The sequence below is a fragment of the Hemicordylus capensis genome, chromosome 1 (genome assembly GCF_027244095.1).
Source record: "Hemicordylus capensis ecotype Gifberg chromosome 1, rHemCap1.1.pri, whole genome shotgun sequence".
In the NCBI taxonomy this organism is placed as follows: domain Eukaryota; kingdom Metazoa; phylum Chordata; class Lepidosauria; order Squamata; family Cordylidae; genus Hemicordylus; species Hemicordylus capensis.
The window spans coordinates 131,425,465-131,449,430 of record NC_069657.1 but is presented as its reverse complement, the minus strand read 5'-3'; the positions used below and the strand labels follow the sequence as shown (position 1 = coordinate 131,449,430).

The 23,966-nt window shown below is 41.4% G+C and overlaps 1 protein-coding gene across 1 annotated transcript in view; it reads left to right on the top strand.

The window, feature by feature from the left end:
• Window positions 1-23,108, top strand: part of LOC128323965 (mucin-5AC-like) — a 70,662-nt gene extending 47,554 nt beyond the window's left edge. The window contains exons 32-49 of the mRNA XM_053248022.1: window positions 181-380; window positions 1,681-1,852; window positions 2,012-2,262; window positions 3,545-3,728; window positions 5,108-5,300; window positions 6,453-6,631; window positions 7,447-7,516; window positions 8,240-8,340; window positions 9,454-9,485; window positions 11,771-11,939; window positions 12,307-12,411; window positions 12,851-12,891; window positions 15,107-15,229; window positions 15,354-15,452; window positions 16,715-16,843; window positions 18,523-18,574; window positions 20,564-20,681; window positions 22,898-23,108. Coding sequence (XP_053103997.1) covers window positions 181-380; window positions 1,681-1,852; window positions 2,012-2,262; window positions 3,545-3,728; window positions 5,108-5,300; window positions 6,453-6,631; window positions 7,447-7,516; window positions 8,240-8,340; window positions 9,454-9,485; window positions 11,771-11,939; window positions 12,307-12,411; window positions 12,851-12,891; window positions 15,107-15,229; window positions 15,354-15,452; window positions 16,715-16,843; window positions 18,523-18,574; window positions 20,564-20,681; window positions 22,898-23,108 — 2,429 coding nt within the window. The remainder of the gene's footprint in view (window positions 1-180; window positions 381-1,680; window positions 1,853-2,011; window positions 2,263-3,544; window positions 3,729-5,107; window positions 5,301-6,452; window positions 6,632-7,446; window positions 7,517-8,239; window positions 8,341-9,453; window positions 9,486-11,770; window positions 11,940-12,306; window positions 12,412-12,850; window positions 12,892-15,106; window positions 15,230-15,353; window positions 15,453-16,714; window positions 16,844-18,522; window positions 18,575-20,563; window positions 20,682-22,897) is intronic.
• The last annotated feature ends 858 nt before the right edge of the window (window positions 23,109-23,966 follow it).

Here is a 23,966-nt window from a genome sequence, read left to right as displayed (position 1 = left end):
TTGTTCTTAAACAGTTCTGGAGGGGATCATTGTGGGATATTTTCCTCCCTGTTTGTAAATATTTATTGATGTCATGACTCCATATTCTTCAACATTTCTTTACGTTTTGTTATTAACGTGTTAGCCCAAATCTTACCCTAATGCTATTTCAAATAAAATGTTTATTGCTTATTTTTGTAGGTGACACAATTTACAACACAACAGACCATGATGGCTGCCTTTTCTTTGCCAAGTGTAATGCAACCTGTTTTGTTGAAAGATCGAAAGGGCCCTGCCCATCATCAACAACAAAACCAACGACAACTCATGCAATTACTACTCCCACCACAGTTGGCACAACACCAGTATCTGGTTGTCCTGATGCTACACCACCCCGGAAGGTACTGCTTTATTTTAATCTGTCTTTGAAATGCTCTTTCCCCTGGAAATACCTTATCGTAAGAAGTTGAGAGGAAAAAAGTACACGGCGTGGTAAGGTGCAGCCTCCCTTCACCACTCCGTGCTTGTTAAAGAATCTAGCAAAATCTTTTGGGAGCAAAGGAAGAAGACAGGTACCCAAAACTGCAACAGCTTCTTCAACTGTGTGTGTTCTAGCACCATTCTTGTTTGTGGGATTCTCTGCCATCCAAATAAATTGTGTTTGTTCCCTAGAAGAAGGCTTTTTGCAAAAGGATTTGTCATTTGGAGATCATATTTTTAAGTGTTCTGCACCTTTTTGAAATCTGCCTCCTCTTCCCCCCCCATAACCTGTCTGATACATACAGCACATTTAAGAAAGGTAGAATCTGCTCGAGTGAACAAAGATAATAAAAGCCTCAACACAGAGATTCTTAAGAAATAAAACAAAACTTACAGCGAGATTGAGAAGCATATTTGATCATTGACACTGAATTATTCTTGGTATTTGGCAGCATTTGATATATGTCATGCAATGCTACATAATGAGGCTCTCCACACAAGCGGTCATACCCAGGCTTGGCCAGCCCTACTGGGTAGGGCTGCTTGTGTGAAGCGCAGGGATTGGGGCCAAGCTCAGCTCCGCCTCCCCCTGAGTACCCAGGTCCTGGGCTGTCTGCAGGCAGCTGGAGCATTTTTCTGAAAAAAATCAGGGGCCCAAAATCTCAAAGCCAAGCATCTGTTATTAGAAAGTACAGATATGAAACTATCCTCCTTTTGGTCATAGCACATATTTATCACGTTGTAATGCAACAAGGAAGTACATAAAGCTGTGGCCTAATTGAAAACTTTTGCAGCAATGATGGGTTGGAGCCAAAGCTGTCTTCCTCCAATCAGATGGCGTCTTCTGCTCAAGGATTGTTTTACACCCCATACTAGATCATTATGCAAGAAATATGGAATTTAATCCAAATGTGTTCTTTTGTGTGTGCAAGAGGTTACACAAGAGTCTCTGTGACTTGCACAAATGAAACTATGAGAATGACGATAGAACTGAGCTGTTATAATACTGTAATAATAATAACATTTCTTGCAGAAATGTTTATGTAACAGCAAGAGTTGCAACTTGCCTCTATTACTACTACGATGATGATGTCGACGAATATTCATATACCTCTCTTCAACAAAATTCTCAAAGCACTTTACATAGAAAAATAAATACATAAATAAGATGGCTCTCTGTCTGTGATTCTGTGCACCCATCCCATGCCCTTTTCTTCACAGGTAGGAGAGCAATGGATATCAAACTGCACCATATCAACTTGTGAGGGAAATAACAAAATTGTCATAAGCCAGGTGAAGTGCCCTCCAGTGCAGAATCTTGTCTGTGCAAATGGATACCCACCAGTAAAAGTCTTAAGTGAAGATGGCTGTTGTTACCACTATGAATGTGAATGTAAGTGAACAAGAATCCCTACAGTGGCCTGCATAAAAATATTATCACATGTGGATTAGTTTTTCATAGAGCAAGACTTGACTCAGTATTGTTCTTTGATCCTCGGACTAAATTTTCCATAGAGTCTAAACAGTCAACATTTTTCTTCTGATTTATCAGGTGTTTGTAGCGGTTGGGGCGATCCTCACTATATCACATTTGATGGAACCTACTACACCTTCTTGGACAATTGCACCTATGTGCTGGTGCAGCAGATCATCCCAAGATACGGCAACTTCAGTGTTCATATTGATAATTACTTCTGTGATGCAGAAGATGGACTATCCTGTCCCAAGTCTATTATAATTAACTATAACTCTGCAAAAATAGTGCTAACCCGTGAACTCTTCAATGGGGTTGAGGCCAATAAGGTAAAAACCAAACGTATATACAATGTTTAAAGTACTTCTCTTAGCACAGTGATGTCTAGCAAATCTATGCCGGAGAGAGAGAGAAATAAAAGAACCAAGTTTACTTTAGGATGTAAAGAGAGATATAAGATGAGACCCACAAACAAGAAAGCTTGTTTATGCATGCCCCAGAGGTTACATGATGACCGGGACATCAAACTCATCCTGAGTTTATGATATAATCTGAGAAAAGATAAAATTATTGCTAAATAAATAAGAAATGTATATTTTTAAGTTAGAACACTGCCCTATTGTTTTCATTAGGAAATGCAGCTATATATAAAGTAAGTATTGTCATTGCCCTTACTATTTCTCTTTAGCTCCATGCATTTTTGCACAGAATTTGTTCAGCATAGTTATGGCCAACTAAAATAATAATAATGTTGCACTTGCTTTTCAACTCAGGGACACAAGGAGGTAATTAAAAGATGATCAACACATATTGTGAGGAATCCAAGTGCCAGATATGACAAGCAGCAATGTATATATTAAATAGCAAGGCCAGGATCCAAAGGGGATTTTTATCCACATCCTTCCTACCATAGTCCCATTTCTCCTCCAAAAGCCATCCCAGATTACTAGGGGACACTTTGCAGAGAAAGTCCATGGGGAACAAGGGGCTATTGCTGGAAGGGGGAAATTGGCACTATGCACCCTGGTTGTGTGTGTGCAGTAGATATTATTGTGTAGGTACAGGTAATGTATACAAATATTTTTAAATAATTATATGTGTTTTTAAACTGCATTTTGGGGATGTCCCCAACTTACCCAATGCTGCAATCATGGCCAGGTCAGAGCAGGGAGATCGATTCAGGCTGGAGCTGGAAGGTGGGGCCGGATGAATAGAGAATAATAATATTCTTGCAGCATAGACAAGAGAAACCAGGTTGCCATGGCAAAGGATCTAGAAATGCAGCCCAGAGAGGTCTTGCAAGACCTCAACACAGTTGCACTCATCTCAGTACATGACTTCCAATGCTATCAGCAGCTGTTTAATAAGACAGATAGGAGAGGCTTGACAAACTGATGGATCTGTCTTCCAAGAGAGGAGAAAACTGGGGAAACAATTGATAGAAGGTGGCAGAAGAGGAAAAGGCAGGCATCAAAAAAAGCCTTTCTCTTCACCGACCTCCCATTCTGAGGCGGGGTTATAGCATAGACCGGATGCTTGGGTAGCAGAGACAAAGGTATACATCAAATAAAAAGGAATTCCTCATTGATGCAACATTCATCTCATATGCAGATTTACTTCAATGGTGGGGTTGTCAACCCAGGTTTCCAGAAAGATGGCATTTCTGTCTCCATGCTTGGCGTCAATATGGTGGTTGAAATACCTGAAATTGGAGCTACCATTACCTTCAGTGGTTTAATCTTCTCAATGAAACTTCCATATAGCAAATTTGGCAACAATACCGAAGGACAATGTGGTAAGAAGAATGTAGTTCTATCAAACATTTCTTCGGACTTTGGAACAAAACAGTTACTGCTATTAAAGCTAAGATGACAATCTTTTCAATTTTATTTTTACTCTTATTATTGAAAACACTTGTACTGTTGTGTGCTATAAACTTCCTACTCAAAATTTCTCTTTTTCATCCATGTCCTAGACAGTTGTCCTCTACAGGTTGCATTCTAACAACCAGAACAACCACAGTTAAAGCATTAACTGCAATTGGTGATCCTTGTGCACTCCCACGGAGCATGTTGTGAGAACCTAGAATTTCCAGGCAATCCTGGTTAGATCACTGTGGTTAACTATCATTTAAGCAGGATCATGAACCAGAATCAGCTTTTGCTTAGCAATCCCAGTTGAGTGCTGATTAACTGCAGCAATTTAACTGGGATTGCACAGGAATTCCAGGTTCTCACAGTACGTTTCATGGGAGTGTACAGAGCTGGCCAATTGTGGTTAACTCTTTAACTGCAATTGTTCTGACATGAGAACAGAGCTGTATAATATGAAGAATACAACCGAATGGTTTAAATCTTAATGCTGCCATGCATTCACTAGACAGCCTTAGGCATGCACTCCTTCACAACCTAAACCCCACTCCCACCACATCTGCAGTATGGTAATAATGATATATACAGGGTTGTTGTCAGCATCTATATAATTAATCCTTGCAACGTGCCCATGGGGATGCATCCTGGCACCCAGCAGATTGGCTGGGCGGCGGAGGCACTGGATTAGATGGGTGGCAGGGGCTCACGTGCGGCAGGAGGCCGTTGAGCTGCTGCCAGGGGCGGGGGAATGGTGGCAGCAGCGAGGAGGAGGAGGCAGCCCCAGCTGTGGTGAGGCGGTGGCCTGCATGCCCACTGGGGTCAGGAGGCGGCTGGGCTGCCAGGAAGAGGAGGCGGTGGCTGGAGGGGACAGAGAAACCAGCAGGAGGCAGGAGAAACCATGGGCGGAGGGTGGGGAGAGAAGTGGGCTGGGTGGGTGTCAGAGACACCCGCCCAAAGACAGAGTCAAGGAGAAGGGGCTGAAGTGGGGGGGGGAGTCGAACTAATGGCGCAGACACTATGCGCCCGGTCAGCTGCTTATAATACATGTGAAGCATTGTGCACACTCAAAAGGACTATACAAATAGTAAGTATTATTAATAAAAGTATTATTAATAAAAGTATTATTAATAAAAGCATTTATTTCCACGAATAACAAAATATGCAACATTAAATATGTTCAGATCAAATGTAGAGCAGGAATCACAGTCATATGGAACATTTTAACTATTTTATTTAGAGCTGGCAAGAAATATTCTATTACAAGCAAATGTCAGAGTTCTCTCATTCCGATTGTCTCATCCAGGTACATGTACAAACAATAAATCAGATGAATGCCGCATGCCAAGTGGCCAGATAACTGATTGTCCTCACATGGCCCCCTTTTGGAGAGTTCATGACAAGAAGCAGCACTGCCTACCACAAACAAATGTCTCGACTACACCAACTCCACCACCACACTGTGAACCGACCTCTCTTTGCAAGATGATCATGAGCGAGTAAGATGGAAAACAAATTTAATTTATTTTTCCTGCCTAAGAGGGAGTTAAAATTCTGTAGGTTTTGCAGAAAGTTCTAATCTTGGTAAGGCAACTTAGTGTCAGGTGTTGTGTAAAGTAGTACTGAAATTGCATGAACCTCAGATCTATAGATGAAATTACATTATGAGTCTTACTCTGTGTTGTCAACCCAAGGGAATCTAAAGGAGCACAGCTGTTTTAAAAATAACCTTCTGAATCTCAGGCTCTGAATACTCCTAACTATAATTTCAAAGGCCAGTATCAAGGAGAGAAAGTTAACATGAAGAAAACTAGGGTCACATTTCTTCCTTTCTTTCAAATCTGCATGTTGAACATCTAGGCAACAAAAACAGAAGCAGGAGAAAGAAAGTCAGAAGTCTGTTGCCTATTGTTATCCTTCATATTGGCCAACATTCTGACTAATGCTATGCTTACACAGCAAACACATACCTGCCAACATGTCCCTATTTTCCCATTCAGGTGAATGGAAAAATAGGGACATGTTGGCAGGCAAACAGAGTTGCACTAGTGCAAGAAGACTGTGTAACTGCGCTGAAACAGGGATTTTTGGAAGTGCACTACTGTGCAAAATTACCCTGCAAAATATGGTTGCACATCTTGTTGCAGAAATGCCAACATATTTGTGCTAACACAATATATCTTTCCTCCAGAAAGCAGCACTTTTTAAAAAAGTGATTAAAGAATTCTCATTTTACAAACAAAAAATAAAAATAAACCCATGTTTCATTACATTGTCAATTATTATTGCACACTTTCACTCCACAAAATAAATATTGAACTGAGTCTTCTTAATGGTCTGTTCTGTAGTGTTTTTGTAGAATGTGCAAAACTGCTGCAGGGGTATTTGCAAGGAATAATATATTTCATAATGTATTTAATATATTGAAGTATCCTTGCCTTAGTGGAAGTTGATATTCACTCTGCTGATATTCTATAATATGAGCATTGAATACGATCCTGACAATTTCCAGTTTCCTTGTCTTCCTAGTCTCTTCATTTTGGGTCCATTCACAATAGCCCAACAATCCCAAGGAAATGCTCATGAAATGAGAAGGATGTACACTCATTAAAAATGGATTTTCATGTCTAACATTTCTGGTGTTTTTACAGCATCTTCTCTGAGTGCCATAAGATCATACCCCCAAGACCCTTCTTCCAAGGTTGTGTCTTTGATGCTTGCCACATCTCCAATATCTCTATGCAGTGTTCTGGCCTAGAGATATATGCTTCTCTCTGTGCCTCCAGAGGCATTTGTGTTGACTGGAGAGCGAAGACCCAGGGTTCATGCCGTAAGTACTGGCACATCAATCAGTGCCACTGTCTGTTATGGGATAATGGGAGCTTTCTTCATGAGATGTCTTGAGTCTTGTCAATTTCATGTTTTTGAAGCAGACAACTCTATCAGCATAGTTATGAATACAAATACTAATAGGGGAGATTATATATATATACACACACACACAAACTCACACCCCATAAATATTAACCAGTTTACCGAATATTTATAGTTACCGGTTTACTGAATAAAATATGGCAAGATTAGACAGGAGATCTTCCACCCATCTACTGGTGGCAATGTGTAGCATCACAGAGGAGACATTCTCACAGCTGATAGCCTTTTCAAGTGCAAATTCAGTGAGATCTTACTATGGCACATGTGCAAATAATAACCAGAGCTTGCGTCACTAGAAAAGAAAATACCTGTTTGGTTTAACTATCAAGTCTTTTTAAACTAATCACCAGAGTATGCCATGATACTTCTACATTCATTGAAAAAATATTAATATAACAATTATGTGAAAAATCAGCCTGTACATTACATATATTTGAACTAAACTTTTTTCACTGCAGATGTCAGATGGTTATGAATTTTAGATTTCTTTTGTTCGTTCCTACTTCCTGGTAACGTTTTCCACTTAACCTACAAACAATTTTCAGTGAATTAGTACACAGAAGTGAGCGCTGGCAAACTCATTCTCCCCATATAATCAATTACTCCTTCAGTAACGGGGGGGGGGGATGATTATGCTGAAGCAATCTGAAAGTGTAATGAATATGTATGGAAATGCATCTTTATGTTTACCTTGGTTCATGTCACTTACAGCATTCAGCTGTACTGATGGCAAAGTATATGATCCATGCGGCCCTCTCAACCCTCCCACATGTGATACAAGGTAAGGAAAGAGCACAAAAGCAGCTTAGGTCTGTTTCATTCTACTAGATAGAACCAGTGTGGTGTAGTAGGTAGCATGCTGGATTTAGACTGGGGAAATGTACTCGATGACATTGTTAGTCAGCATCTCTCAGTGGTTCCTACTTCCCAGGGCTGTTGCAAGGATACGATATCTTAGAGAGCATGTCACAACATTACAACTTATTCATTTATTACATTTACATCTCTATCCTTTCTTCATGTAGCTACGGGCACTCCGTATTCATGTATCACATTTACATCTCTATACTTCCTTCATGTCGCTCAGAATACTGTAAATGCAGTATGCTTAATAATCCTGAACTAAGCATATATACAATATCCTGAGCTACATGAAGGAAGGGTAGCAATGTTGTAGGCTAAAATGGCCAGGGGTCAAGTTGCCGCGTGGTAGACCACACCCCTGCAAACACCTTGTCCACTTCCTCAGGCTGCAACAACTGAAATTCCCACACAACAGGGCCGGGCACATCCTTCCCTTGACTGAAATGAAACCATAAAATTGAAGTCAAGATGGATACAAGTGATTTTATTCTTGAGCAAACAGGTTACTAACAGACTTTGATATAGTCCATATCCCTCTCCCTTTAGCCATTATTAGAATGATAAGATCCAAGATACAGTCTGAATTTTCACGTTGCAAGGGTCTAGTACCACAGTAACCCATGCTTCTTTTCCACTGTAGAGCTATTCAACATAGTGGCAATGGTATAACTGAAGGCTGCTTCTGTCGTAAGGGAACCCAACTCTTCAACTCCCACAGTGATATCTGTGTCACTGACTGTGGTAAGTATTCTTACTTTAAGGATACTGTGGCAACATTGAATGGTATAGAAGATTTCTGAACAGTCAGCAGAATAGGCTGCAGCCAAGTTCAGCCTGATCTTAGTTGCAGCAGTGCTGTGGAAACACACTTAGAAACAAAGGGGAAGTGATTTCCAGCAACCAAGAACACCATGAGTTATTCATTAAACTGCAAGTATCACCTAAGTAATAGCTTGCAGAATTCTACACGAGTAAATAATACTTGACATCAGTTACTGGCCTGCACAATGAAACAATTAAAATAAGCTGCTGGTGGCTCTCAGCTCTCAGAAGGGGACAAGTGCTAAAGAATGCGTTTGAGGTTTCAAGTAGGGCATGTTTGTAACCAGACAGCATGAATAACACGTAAGAGCTGCCAACATAGAGTTGTTATAAGCAAATAGTGTGTTGTTCAACGCAGAGGCATTTCTTCATAGAAGTCTTCTACAAAGTGTTCTCTTACCTGGGCTTTTTCCCAGACAGCAGGCTTTACTGTGGGATCAAGAGGGGTGAAATACTGTGAGTTACGGGGCATATCGCATATTTTGGATTTGCCTAAAAACCTGACCAAAAAGTGGGATTTTTCACCCTGGACATAAATCAGGTTAAGCTCCTATGCACAATGAAAAATCTGAATCATTTATGGAGTGCTCCCTGATAATTCACAGGGAATTTGACATAAATCTGAATGACATGTGAACGCACACCTACCATTCCAAAGTAAAACTGCAGTCTGGCAGGGCTCCAGGAGAATACTGTATAGCTTATGGTAATCTTTTCACACATGTCAGTAGGCAATGGATTGGGGTCTTTATAGGTGGATTACCTTCCGTTGTTACAAAAGCATGAAACTCTCAAACATGACTATACTACTACCTTACTCACCTTCCTTGTATTGCTGTGAATCTCAGCAGCACTCCATGCTCTGGTACCTTTACACTGCCCTTTGTCTTACAAAATAATGAAAGCTCTGCCAATTTTTACAGTGTCCCCATAATTCCAATGTTCCATTCTCTTAAGCTTGCTATATTAAGCTCTCGGACTCTTCTCTTTGGTAGAATGAGTGCAAAATCTTCATCTTTGTGCTTTTTTCAGGTTGCACAGGACCAGATGGGCTGCCCAAAATGGTAAGTATCAACATAATTATGTTGTGAAATATCTATGTGTTAAAATATCTCAGAGGCTGAGCATGGTGGGTGCTGGCTTCTTCAAGCATTTTACAACTTTGGGTGGGATTTTTGAGACTGGGGGGAGGGTGGATGCCTTTGGGACACTAACAGCCGCCACTGCCACCATCAGAATCCACTTGCTGCACATTTATACAGCACAGAAATTAAAGGGGAGAGGGTAACGTGTGAGTGTAGGTAAGATGTTGATCCACAGTTGTCTAGATTTGGAAGTCAAGAAGCTGTAGGATATGATCTTCTGAGACATTTGTACTTCAGATTAATAAAAACAACATCAAAACAATGTCAAGAGTCTGGCAATATGTTCAAGGCTCCATCGGGTATGCACAGTACTAAAGACTTGTCACAAAATTATCTTGACTAGATCAACAGTACGTAGCTTTTATATAGATACAGTAGGTGGACATGTAACATGGTTTAATACTGTTGGACTGAATATGCAGCAGCACAAGACACTCTTCACTTGCCTCTCAGAGGATGCCATTGTGGTAATGATATGTGCACACCATGCTGTCACATGAGATATGTTTGCCACATAATTAAATGTGGGAAGCTTGAACATTTCTTTGAAGGATGATGCCACCATGCTAGGGATTTGCATGGAGCTCCTTCTGCAGCAGTCGTGGTGGTGGGAAATTCTCTCATGTTCAGAGTAGCTTTGTGCATTACATCTTAAGCAGGGGATCAGGAAGCATAGGTGAATTATGCTTCTGAAACAGGCATCCCATCTGCTCTGTGGAGAGATGCATGAGCTATTCCCATGCCTGGAAATAATGCATCTCCGCTATGGTGATCACCTGTGAAACAAAGCTCTGTGGAACTTCATAGGAACAAAGGAAGCTGCCTTATACTGAGTCAGACTATTGGGCTATCTAGTTACTGTCTACACCAGGCCTGTTCAACTTAGCCCCCCCCCAAGCTGTTTTTGGACTGCAACTCCCATAATCCCCAGCCACAGTGGCCAATAGCCAGAGATTATGGGAGTTGTAGGCCAACATCTGTAGGAGGGCCGAAGTTGAGCAGCCCTGGTTTACATGGATTGGCATTGACTCTTCAGGGTTTCAGACAGGATTTTCCCCAGCCCCACGTGGAGGAGGGACCTTCTGCATGCAAAGCACGTTTTCTACGACAGAGCTACAACCCCATCCCAACTATGCGATGAGTTCTTGCACAGAGCTCTGTGCAAGTCCCTGAATATCAGACAAACTTTGTTAGATTCTGAAGATATGATGATGCACAGCATGATGTGCACTTATTCTGTGGATTTTAACAAAGAAGCAAAAACCAAAACAATACAACATGACTTGTACTTCCCAACACAAGAGCCCAGTTCAGGCATGAAAAAAGCGGATGCTGTATTTGTGTACAGCACCACCAGAGCATGCCCAGAAGTCCCGCCCTGGCACTGACATGTCAAGAAACATCACCCTTCCCACACTCTTGCTGCTTCTACCGTGCCCCCTTTTTTCATGTTTGAACAGGGCTCTTGTATTGGGCAATACAACAGGGAATGTCTGAAGCTACATTGCAAACCAACAACAGAGCACCAGCACAACGTAGTGGTTAGAGTGTTGGACTAGGACTGGGAAGACCCGAGTTCGAATCCCAATTCAACCAAGGATAAAAATAACCATGTACACCACTCTGAGCTCCTCGGGGGAGTGGGGTATAAATGTAAAAATAAATAAATTAAATAAATTGTCTTTCATAGAATGTAATATTTCATATATATATATACTGTCACCCAGTCTTATAAGATTAACTGCATTTTAGTCAATCAGTAACTAAATATTATATTTATAATGCACACAATAGATCTTAAGAAAAAGATTCATTTTCTTTGTTTTTAGATTATGCATAGATGTGCTGCAGAAGACCATTCTCAGAGCTGTTGTTGACCTCAAACTCCTATAATCTCCAGCCAAAGGCCACTGCAGTTTGGGATGCTGGGAGTTGTAGTCAACAATATCTGGAAGTCCCTGTTACAGGGAGTGCCTTTTTTAAGATATTTAAATAATAATAATAATTATTATTAATAATAAAATCTCTGCTGACGATTAATCAGGAGTGCCTTTTTAATTAATCAAGATGTTTTTGATCAGTTAATGTAACTGGTAGCTGACTAAACATTGTAGCCCTAATGTATATTGGTCCAGCTCTTTCTAAGATGATCTGTGACTTTTAGGGATGGTGAGTGATTTTCTTCTCTATATCTCTTTTCGCAGCCTGGGGCAACCTGGACCAGCAACTGCCAGGATTGTACTTGTGAGCCATATTCCCTTACAGTGCAGTGTACACCAAAGCCATGTACAGCCCCTGTCCCCATGCACTGTCAGTTTGTAGGCTTTGTACCTGTCACAGTGACCTCAGGATGCTGTCCTTATCAAGAATGCAGTAAGTAAAATCCCTTGTATACTTGAAACAAAAGTGATACACTGTATTATGAATAGTTTCAGAAACTTTCAGCAACCTTTTCAAAATGGTACCCTTTTCATTTTGAGAAATTCCAGTTAATTACACTACAAAAAGTCCTCCAGTTTGAATGCGGTCCTGTGCTGTAAAACATTTAGCACAGTGGTTCATCTATCCTTTGCTACAACTGTGCTAAAGGCACAGTAGCAGCAATACGGGTTTCAGTCATTCTCTATACCAGGGAGTCCCAATATTGCATAACTCACTGCAGATTCTTTTTTAAAATCCAAATATTCTGAATTTACCTTCATTTGGAGCTCTCTCTTTTTTGTCTTCGTGTCTTATATAGGATGCAACACTACTTATTGTCCCAAATCCATTGAGAGCTGTGCACTAGGATATGAATTAAAACAGCAAAAACTACCAGGAGATTGCTGCACTAGCTCCACTTGTGGTAAGTACAGAACCATGAGTAGAGAACCATGAAATTTAACAGAGTTGTTTGGTGGTATAAGACCACTGAGCTTGCACTGAAGCAGAACATAATTTGGTCTGTGCCAGGTCTGATGTTAGCTTGCTGGCAAGTCAGAAGGAGTTTCTTCAGGGAGAACATATTTTCATAATGTGAAGTTTGCTAGAAGACTCAAGTGGTCCACTTTAAACCCCAAGAAATACCCTCACTGCTTGTGTGCATGCATGGTTCTGACAAGTCACGGACAGTATAGAGATTCAAAACAATATTTATTGCCAAGCCCATTGCACACATTTTTAAAAAAACCCATTTGAATAGCAAATGTTATTAGTCTTTGTTGTTTGCCTTCCTATTTTTTTTTACTGATCATTCAAGAGAAAGTTAAAAATTGATCACAATATATTATCTTTCTGTTTCATAGTGAAAAAACCAGGCTGTGTTTTCGGAGAGACATTTTACAAAGTAAGTGCATTCGCTAATAAGTAATATCACAATAATTGAGTGCTAGAAGGACTAATCAGCTGTCCAAGGTTGATTAATCAAATGTATAATTAACTTTATAATTAACTTAAGTAAAGATTTAAAATGTGCATGCATGTTTCACAACCCATCCCTCATGATAATGTTACTATAAAATGTTGCATAATTTCAGTCGATTCAAACTATGCAGTGTAAGCTAACTATCCCAACAAAAGTGTTTTGTTTACCCAGGAAATAGTTAGGTTGGTCTCATATTCTCAGAAGCCATCGTAAGAAAGATACAGTGCTGTTTATTTTAAATGGGCTCTCAGTTGCAAACATGATAGTGCACTAAAAGTTATTTATTGATTTTCATCTCAGATGAACAATATAAAACCCATTCCACAGCCCATAGAAAAACATCGCTTCTTTATGCAAACATCACTATATCATTGCAGAAAGGGTTGGGAAGAAGGTAGACCTTGGTCCATCAGTGGACCAATGACCAACTTCCAGCGGATCACCTAGTACCTGCTGGTCACTAGGATTAGTATTATGATTGCTAAGAATGCACAGCTAGATTAACCTTCTGATCCAGCCAGGCAATTCTTATGTCCATCAGCAACATGAACCTCTGGTAATATTAGAATAATTTAAAACAGGTTAGTTATGCTTCAGCTCAGGACCCATACCAGCACACAGCACCCTCTGGCAGCTGTCATGACTGCCACTTTGGCAGGGCACGTTGGTCACCCCTGAGAGGAATGGGCCAAGCTGCCATTTTCCTGTCAGCCACCATTTTTCTCTAGAAGCCCTAGAATGATGTTTACATCAGGGGCATCCTGCAGACGCTGAAAGGGTTAAAAAAATATTTACCGTTTCTACTACTGTCCACTTAAGTTCCCCCATGTACCTTAGGGGGCTCACCCACAGAGGAAGGGGGCCCTCAGAGGGCCTCTTGTAGAGGAACTCCTCAGATCTGGAGCCAGATTTTCCTCAAATGTTATGAGATCCTTGCTTTAATGATAAATGTAAAACATTCCAATGGATCGTGGATTTTTTTTTAAAGACCATGCAAGACAGACACCAATCCACCTCTGATGTAGGACTTTATTTAATAACATCCACTAGCATTAAACATTCTTCACTTTTGCTTCTAAACAACAGGTGTGTTTTCTGACCAAAAGTAAAATATTTGGACTAAGGTTTCTGCAGCTCTCCACCGCCACCTTCTACCAATGAAACATTTTCTAATTTTATCAAAACTCTTTGGGCTATCCTCAGAATTCCTCAGATGTTTTGCCTGAGAAGGAAACTTTGGTTTTCATTTTTTGCAAAACCTGGGGATAAGTTAGGGATGTGCTGAACTCCTCCCTAGGACATGTTGTTGTCTTACCAAAACTCTTTTGACTTCTTCATATGTTTTGGCACAGGAATCCCTAAAATTCACTTTGGATTGCTCTTTAGGCAAAATTTTGATGACAACTCTCATTTTGAATTCCAGTACTCTGGAATGATTATATCTGAGAGAATTTCTTCTTCATTATGTGCCCCATTGCCCATTGAGATCAGTGGTGGAGGAAGCCAGCTGGTGGAAGCCTTCATTTAAAGGCAGGGAGAGCATTCCTGGCTGTGCTATGAACATGGCACTGGCTGATATTTGCTCCCAAATGGTGCAGCCCCATTTGCAAGCAAAGCCGTGCCTCCTGCATCTGATGTCAGACACAGGGGATGTGGCTGGGGTGTCAGGCACAGCCCCTGATTGGCAGCGGCCCAGGTTCTTTGAACCCATTCCCTCAATGATGGCTCCGCCCCTGATTGAGATCATCCAGAGAGCTCCATCTGGGGTTGCCACTGGCTCATCTGGTAGCTATTCAGGGACAGACCTTCTCTGTTACCACCCTGAGACTTTGGAACGTGCTCCCTGTTGAAATAATAGCCTCCTCATCTCTGACAGCTTTTAAAAATTCTTTAAAGGTGCATTTGTTCACCCAAGTTTTTCACTAGAATTGTGGTTTTTAATTGTTTTAATGTTTGTCTTAATTTGAATTTGTTTTATGTTGTAAATTGCCCAGGGATGTAGGTTCGGGGTGGTATACAAAATAAATAAATAAATCACCTTAATGGAGCTGCATTATCAGATAATTTGGAATAGTAATTTCTGATTTTGTAGAATTGGGTTGAATTTTTCCCCCATTTCTCCTTCATCCTTCTTTAGCCTGGAGATATCATTCCAAAAAGCCTCTGTGAAAAATGCAAATGCTCTGTCGAAGAAGATCCAGAAATTAAATCACACAAGGTGAACTGTGTGCCAGAAACATGTGACACAAATTGCACAGCAGTAAGTTTCATACCATTTTTGAAATTTCCCAGCTTTTCAGCCATCCAGCCACCCACTTATTTTGCTTTCCAATAAAAGGGGGAAATGACCTTATGAATGGCCTTATGCATTTTCTCAATCACAGGGCTATGCTTACAAGGAAAAATCTGGACATTGTTGTGGTGAATGCATCCAAACAGCTTGTGTTCTGAAACTGGAACCCAGTGGTGTCCATGTTATCCAGGTAACTAACATCTGATGTTTTGTGAATACCATCAGCCTTCATGCTTGCTTCCTTCATGTTTTATCATACTCATGTATCTTGCTAGAATGGACATTTACTAGGAAAGAGACTACAGATCACAAGAGTGTATAGGTTTTAACTGAAGCTACAAATAATAGTCCTGCACGAATGCTTGTATTCATCCATCCTTGCCTCTCAACCTTCACCTTCTTTCATTCATTGTCTAGAATATAAACTTCTTGGGGGCAGCAACTGGTCTGTGCTTTGTTTATGTCATTCTGAAAAGCACAGTGTGCACTAATGGTGCTGAATAAATAATAAATAAACATATGAAGCTACCTTATCAGACCATTGGTCCATCCAGCCCTGTATTGCCTATTCTGATGGGCAGGGACTTCACAGATTCTCAAATGGAGGTCCTCCCCAGCCCTGCAACTTAAAATCCCAGAGATCCCAGCCTTGCAGTTTAAACTTTCCAAGTGGTTGAACCACACTGTTGTGGCCCATCCCATGCCACAAATAAAAGTTAAAAAGATGATGCAGGTGCCACATGTCCTCAGGTTCTGCCTTCAGATATGCTAACACAGAGCCTACTGCTCTCTGTGGGCTAACTTCTTATGTGCTGGAGGGCAGAATTCGATCTCAACACGTATGCTCCTAAGTAAACTAAAGCTTAACAAGGCTAAATCCTTGTGTTTATGAAGCCCATGAAATTGTATTATTTGACAATGTCTAAGATATGTCTCTCAATGCAAACTGTCAAGAGATAGAGTGAGTGGGGGGAGGCAAGGAGAATACATATGTGAGGGCCGGTATGTGATTTTGAGAAGGAGAGCAAGAAGCAAAGAAGAAATGATCTCAATTTCAATGCCATGTTTGTTTCCTCTGTCTGACATGAAATGCACAATAATGAATACTGATGGCAAAAACAAAAGACATACTCTTTTATAGTATGGTAGTTGGTAGTTCAGAAGAACTGAGTGGAGACCAGCAAGTGCATTATAGTTAGGAACGTTAGAAAATGTAGGCAGAAGAACCGTCTCACGCCCATTTTCTTAATACAAAGAACTATGCAGCGAATATTGTGATAACTCTATTTCTAACTGTTCAAAAGTTCTCCACAATACTTTCTATACTTATCTTTCAAATATTTCCCTCACCTTTTCACTTTAACCAAACTGTCTTAGTGATATGATTAAAGTCCTTTAACACAAACAGATGTCAGTTTCTAACAATATGATTACAACTGTAACTGTTTTCAGCCTGGAAAGACCTGGCATCTTCCAGGAAACAACTGTTCCTACTACCAGTGTGATGCTGTTGAAGATCAGTTTGTTCTTGTCACTGTCAAGAAAACTTGTTCTGAACTATACCCACCTGACTGCCCACCTGTAAGTTTACCCAAACAAATGTACATCTTGTTGTCTGACTAATTAGATACCAAGTACTTTTTCAAACAATGCATAATCAACTTGTGGAATTCACTGCCACAAGATGTGGAGACAGCCAACAACCTGGATGGCTTTAAGAGGGGTTTGGATAACTTCATGGAGGAGAGGTCTATCAACGGCTACTAGTCTGAGGGCTATAGGCCACCTCCAGCTTCAAAGGCAGGATGCCTCTGAGTACCAGTTGCAGGAGAGTAACAGCAAGAGAGGGGGCATGCCCTCAACTCTTGCCTGTGGCTTCCAGTGGCATCTGGTGGGCCGCTGTGTGAAACAGGATGCCGGACTAGATGGGCCTTGGGCCTGATCCAGCAGGGCTGTTCTTAGATTGTTAAGTGAGATCAGTTTTTATTTTAAATGCTGGGTGAATCATACTTGGGATTGATTGATTAGCTAGGAGAACAGGTCTATCAATGGCTACAAGTCTGGTGGTTGTAGGCCACCTCCAGCCTCAGAGGCAAGATGCCTCTCAATACCAGTTGCAGGGGATCAACAGTAGAAGAGAGGGCATGCCCTCGCCTGTGGGCTTCTCAGAGGCATTGGTGGGCCACTGTGTGAAACAGGATGCTGGATTAGATAGGCCTTGCGCCTGATCCAGCAAGGCTACTTACGTAGTTTGGAATTATCATTATATATTTATGAAGGGGTACAAAACTCCAGCCAAGTCAGAAGCTAATTTCCAGGTACACTTGAACAGGGCCAGCTCAAGCCCTCCTGGCACCTGAACTGGTGCAGCCCACCCAAGACCCTGGTGACAGAACTTGCTCTCCACTCCCTTCAGTACTCAGGAGGAGGAGGCAAGGAACAGTAGCAGTGGGTCTGCTGCTGGCAGGCAATTGTGAGGGTGGGGAGGAAAAATGGATAGAGAAAACGGAGAGGGGGGTTGAATGAGAGGAGAAGTGACAGCAGCCATACAGATAGGTGGGGTGGGGTGGGCCTGAGGTGACTGCATCACCTCACCTCATGGAAGGGCTGAGCCTGGCATTGAAGCTTGGTGTTTCTCAAGGAACTGCCTGCTGGTAGACTGCAGGGGAGGGCTGGAAGAGACAGAACACTCCAGCAAGAACAGGGGCTGACATCCAAACTATATTACCCATGAGTAGCTCCACTGAAATTAATGGGGCAAGTTAGTCCAATTGGCTGCTCATGAGTAAATTTAGGATCATGTCAGCAGGATCTTTTCCCCCCACTCCGGTCTGCATCTCTCCCTTTTTCCAAGTTGACTTCTAGAAAATCTGGCTGGTTTCTGGGTTCCATCTCTCTGCAAAAAAGAACTCCTATCTTTTATTTGTTTATTTATTATTTCTCTATGTAAACTGCTTTGGAAACGTTTGTTGAAAAGCAGTATATAAATTGTTGTTGTTGTTTTATCTTGGCACACACTGCCTTAGGGCTCTACAAGACTGAGGCCCCAAGACCTATTGTTATCTACTGGGGAGCAGGGTAAAAAAAACCTATGTTTTACCCTGGGCACTGGGTGATCTTTGTGCAGTCCTGCTGAAGAATCCTGACTCCAGTGTAGATCTCTCGCTAGCCAAAAAAAAAAAAAAAAAGTGTTTACTAACAGAAAAAGTGATAGTTTGGGCATTTGTAAATCAATTCTAAATCACTTTCTATTTTTTAAGGAATATATCATAACAACTAAAGATGGCTGCTGCAAATCATGTAACGCACCCGGTAAGTCATATACAAAAATAGTATAAAGCATTAAACATTCCTTTGACCTTATTGGCCACATTTGGGCAGGCAGTGAGGAAATAACATGAAGATGAACAAAGAGGATGAACAATGAGGATGCATGAAGCACTGTGCCTTAGCAGCATAGGTGCGAGCAGTTGAACTAATACTGTGAAAAGATATGTTCTCATGCTCAAATATATTCACAGGTATCCCTGTCTCTACTGCCAGTTGTTATTAGGGATGTGCACGGAACAGATTTTGCATTCTGTTTCAAGCTTGAAACAAAACACACAATGGCTGAAATGTTCTATCAAAACAGTGGTTGAGCCGGCTGTTTCAACAGAGCAACTCAAAAGCTTTTGAGTGTTTCAGCCATAGAGAACAATGGGGAATTTGAAACACCCCGTTATGCCCTATGGGTAGCTCCCAGGGACACCAAAGTGGGTTGAGTAGTAGGGCATGATGGTTCCTAACTATCACCCCACCACAAAAGAAATGGGCAAGCAGGCAGTTTTTAACAACATCAGGTTTTAACATCCTGTACTGCCCAATCCCTTTCTCCTTCCTCTCCTTCCCCTCCTTGCTTGACTTCCCAATCCTTTCTATCCCCATCATCTGATGGCGTCACCTGCCTGACATCATTCTCAGGTGCCTGTCGTGTAGTCCTGATGTGTGGGGCAGTCTAGTCACACATAATTATGACTCCTTACATTACTTCCTAGCATTGCAACAGCTGCCACAGCAGCACCCTTACTTAGCAGCAAGCAAAGCCATAAGCTCAACTAGGGCAACTTCAGCCACATTTTGATGGAGTACACCTTGCAATGCAGATTGCAGAGCAGATGCACGTTAGTCTCAAGACGGAGCCCATCATGTCCATTTTTCACCACAACACTATCTCACAAACAAAACAAACCATAACCTAAGCAAGGTTCAAGGCAGGCATCCAAGGTCTGCCTTTGTCAATCTGAGCTCCAGCAAAAACAGATAGTTATAGCAGCAATAGCATCTTATACTCAGTGCTGAGAAAAAAACCCACCATAAAATCAAAGCTACCTTCCTCCTCTCTTGATGTATCCTCTTCAAGAGAGGCATAAGGGCTCTCTCTGCCTCCCAGTCCCTTTGAATACATTTTGAAATTCCCTCCTTTTGTGTTCCCCCCTCCCTCCCCCCAGCCAATGGGGACACAATTGCCCATCACAACACTTGATTTATATGATGACAAACGAAGCAAGGGGATCACAAGCCAATCGGAAGCCAGTGCCAGAAAACCAATCCGCAAGTGGAAACAGGCATACAAAATGTCACTCAGAACATTAAAACATTCTACAGAACATTAAAACATCTAAATGGGGGTTGTTCTTCTCCGAGCTCAAAACAGGCCCTTTATTTAAAGGGTGTTCTGTTTCGAGCTTGAAACACTCAAAACAGCCCATTTAGAGTTGGAACAGTATGCTGTTGGAATGTTTTGCACATCCCTAGTTGTTATCAACAGGCCTGCAAGTAAGACAGGGCCCAGCAGCTTTCCTGAACATGCTAACTTTAGCACCAATGACATCAGTCAGAATAAACGTCCCATCACTGCACTTAGGAAGTATGCCTGGTTCTTTTCTAAAGAGAACAAAGTAGTCTTTCCCTCTCTTTCATCCATAAACATCAAGCATATGCCTGACTATAATTCAGTTTTTAGATTGTGAACCACTTTGAGACATGGAACTATCTTCTTGCTCTTTTTTCCCATGTAAACCATTTTGATAATGGTTTTTTGCTGAAGAGTAGTATATAACTATTCTAAATAATAAATAATAAAACAATAATAATTAAAACCAATGGGCTTTCCATTCCCCTCCCCTTGGCACTCTGCACATACATACATACAAGCGCGCGCACACACGCACACGCACACACCACCTCCTTCAGCAACCCATTAAATAATGTTTGTGATCACATAATCATGCTGTTTTGTTTCTGTTTTACCGCTCATAGTGATAGTACCAGACTGCAAGCCAGATAATATATCAGAAGTCATCAGACACAATGGCTGTGAAGCTTCTTCACCTGTACAGCTCACATACTGTAAAGGCAGCTGTGAAAGTTCTTCCAAGTAAGTAGAGGCAAAATTAGTACTCGTTTCCCTTGTACATGACTTTCGTTCATGGGCTCTTTAGTCCTATTTGTTTCTAATGACTGGCACCTAGTAGTAGTCCAGTAGTCCTTCAGTTAAATTTGAGACTAGCATGATGGTGGGGGACTATGTTGTGGGAGCAGAGCAATTCATTGATGTGCTGGTTTGACAGTTGACTTTAGGCAATTGACTTAACATCTCTGTAGTTGTATGCCCAAAAAAACTGCAAAGATAATAGAGTCATACTATATAAACAGACACATAATGGTGCAGTGGAGATATGCTTGACTAACAAGCAGAAGGTTGCCGGTTCGAATCCCCGCTGGTACTATATCGGGCAGCAGTGATATAGGAAGATGCTGAAAGGCATCATCTCATACTGCATGGGAGGAGATAGTGGTAAACCCCTCCTGTATTCAACCAAAAGAAAACCACAGGGCTCTGTGGGCGCCAGGAGTCGAAATCGACTTGATGGCACACTTTACCTTTATATAAATAGAACCCAATATAATGTTGGATTTATCCAATATCAGATTCCAGCATATTTGTGCTTCCAGAATATGTAGTTGAAAGGTATTCCAAAGGTTATCTAGTTTAACCCCTTACCCTAAAACAGGATAAAGCACCCTGAAGCATTCCTGTCACTTGCCTGTCTTCCACACACCTGAACCTCTTCAAGGACCCAAATTTACAGTACCATTCTGTAATTTAAGACCATTAGCCAGAATCCCAAACCTGCATTGTTTCCCAGTGGCACTCTACTAGCATAGAGAACATTTTCTCTTTCCATAACTATAGTAGATAATTTCTATTTGAATATATGGACCACTTTGCTGGATCACAACACTAGGTTTTTGGCCCTCCAAAGTGGATCATGCTTCTTCCTGACATAGTTAGCCATTGCTGAAGAAGATTAGGAAAGAACATTTTGCCTCTCATTAAATAATCCAATGTGGTCTTTGAATTCCCACTTCAGCATTGTCATAGAAACAATGCCCACTGCCCACAGCCTAGGGGCCACCAGCCACCTCCCTTGCACACCTCCGCCCACATCAGACGTTCCACCACCTGCAGTTCTGGCAGCCTTCACTGCCACCACTGCCCACCCGGCCACCTTCACCCCAGCTGTGCCTATGTACCGACACAGCCTGATTTTGTCACTGCACATCATGCCGGCTCAGGGATGTCAGCAGGCCATGCCAATGCATAGGTGTGGTGGCAACAAAAGCTGCCAGTATAATGAGTGGTAGTAGCAATGGGGGTGGCAGTTGGCCAGCTGGCTGATGGCAAAGAAGGCAGCAAGTGGGAAGGCAGGAGGAACCAGCCATTCTTAAATCCTCCACCAGGGCTGCTTCCAACCTTGCCACATCCCAGTCAAGCCTGTGAATACTGTGCTCTAAAATCATTAATAAAATTCTACAGCAAGAAAAGCTAGATTCCACAACCTACATAGATTATTCAAATGTGCATAGTTTATCTCATTTTGCATAATGTATTCTGATTTTGCTAGTCATAGAGAGGGACATGGGACGATGCAAGGCATTGAAGTCTTACTATAGGAACATAGGAACATAGGAAACTGCCATATACTGAGTCAGACCATTGGTCTATCTAGCTCAGTATTGTCTTCACAGCCTGGCAGAGGCTTCTCCAAGGTTGCAGGCAGGAATCTCTCTCAGCCCTATCTTGGAGAAGCCAGGGAGGGAACTTGGAACCTTCTGCTCTTCCCAGAGCGGCTTCATCCCCTGGGGGGAATATCTTGCAGTGCTCACACATCAAGTCTCCCATTCATATGCAACCAGGGCAGACCCTGCTTAGCTATGGGGACAAGTCATGCTTGCTACCACAAGACCAGCTCTCCTCTCCTAAACTATAAACTAGTGGAAATTTTCAGTCACCACTCCGGCTTCTGACATTTCAGCAGACATAACCCACACACTTCCAAACATATTTTCATGATCACAAGGACTAGAAACTGGAATTCTCAGAACACTACATTCTACACCAGTGTTGTGCTACTGAAGTGTCAAAACATACTCACAGCTTCAACCATACTATTGTTTTTTTTTAAAAAAAAGTCAAACTGGTTGCTTCCATTCAAGACCGAGATTTGAAGAAAGTGAGTGTGAGTGGTAGACTTGATTTTGTAGTAACCATTCTAAACCGTTTTTTATTTTCTCTTTGTGACCCCTCAGGTATTCTTATGAGAATAACATGATCAATCATGAATGCCAGTGCTGTAAGGAAATCAAGACCAGCAAGAAGCAAGTGGTCCTAACATGTCCTGATGGCTCCACTATCAATTATTCTTACATCTCTGTGGACCAGTGCGGTTGTGTGGGCAACCCATGTGTTCTCCCGCCTACTCCCCCCTCCCAACAGCAGGAGCAGCAGCAGGAAGAATAGCAAGTGAATGAACAGCAGCAGCAAACCGAAGCCTAAAGTTTGTTTTTTAAAATGTTCAAAATCAAGAATGAACAGATAATAAATTAAAATAAATCTTGTTTTAAATAGAAAAGGCAGCATCTTGGAACATACAGATGAATTCCCCCTCCCCCTTTTAATTCCAAATCTACTCTCAGCAGAAATATCTTTTCTTTTTGGGTGTCAAACAGAACAAAATTCTGAAGCTTACTTTAAATGACCTTTCTTAGGGCTAGGCTTGAGCAAGAATACACTATCCAGTTACAGATAACTTGCGGAAAGAGGGCCTTGGATTAAATAATAAAGGATTGCAATATAAAAGCACTTGGCTTGGATTTTCCTCTCGTGATGTGATGGCTCCAATATTAACTAGACAGTAACATTTCTACACAGGCACAAGAGCTTCCCCAACCAGTTGGCACAGGCCAGTCATTATTTTGTTTTCGAGCAAAATAGCTTTTAGTAAAGACCCATTCAATTTCACTTGAGCTTCATTTGGCAAGGTTGTTTATTCAAATACCACACAGTAGTAAATGTCCTATCCATAATTTTCTTTTTGAATTCCTCCTTCTACATACTTCAGTCTTTCAAAGGTTGTGGGGCTATAATACTAGGAGATTATTTGCAGATGTATTCTCGTGTAAAAGAAATACCCCAAGAAGTATGCTGCTGCTGAAGAAGACTCCCTGTTTACATGCTATTGTCAGCATAGTTATTGAATGAAGATTTGGACTTTGGAGTGAGGGGGGAATTATAACTGTTTACAGAATGGATATAGATATATAGATATATATATTTGCCAAACAGTCATATAAAGAACTTTTGTAAACCACAGTAATA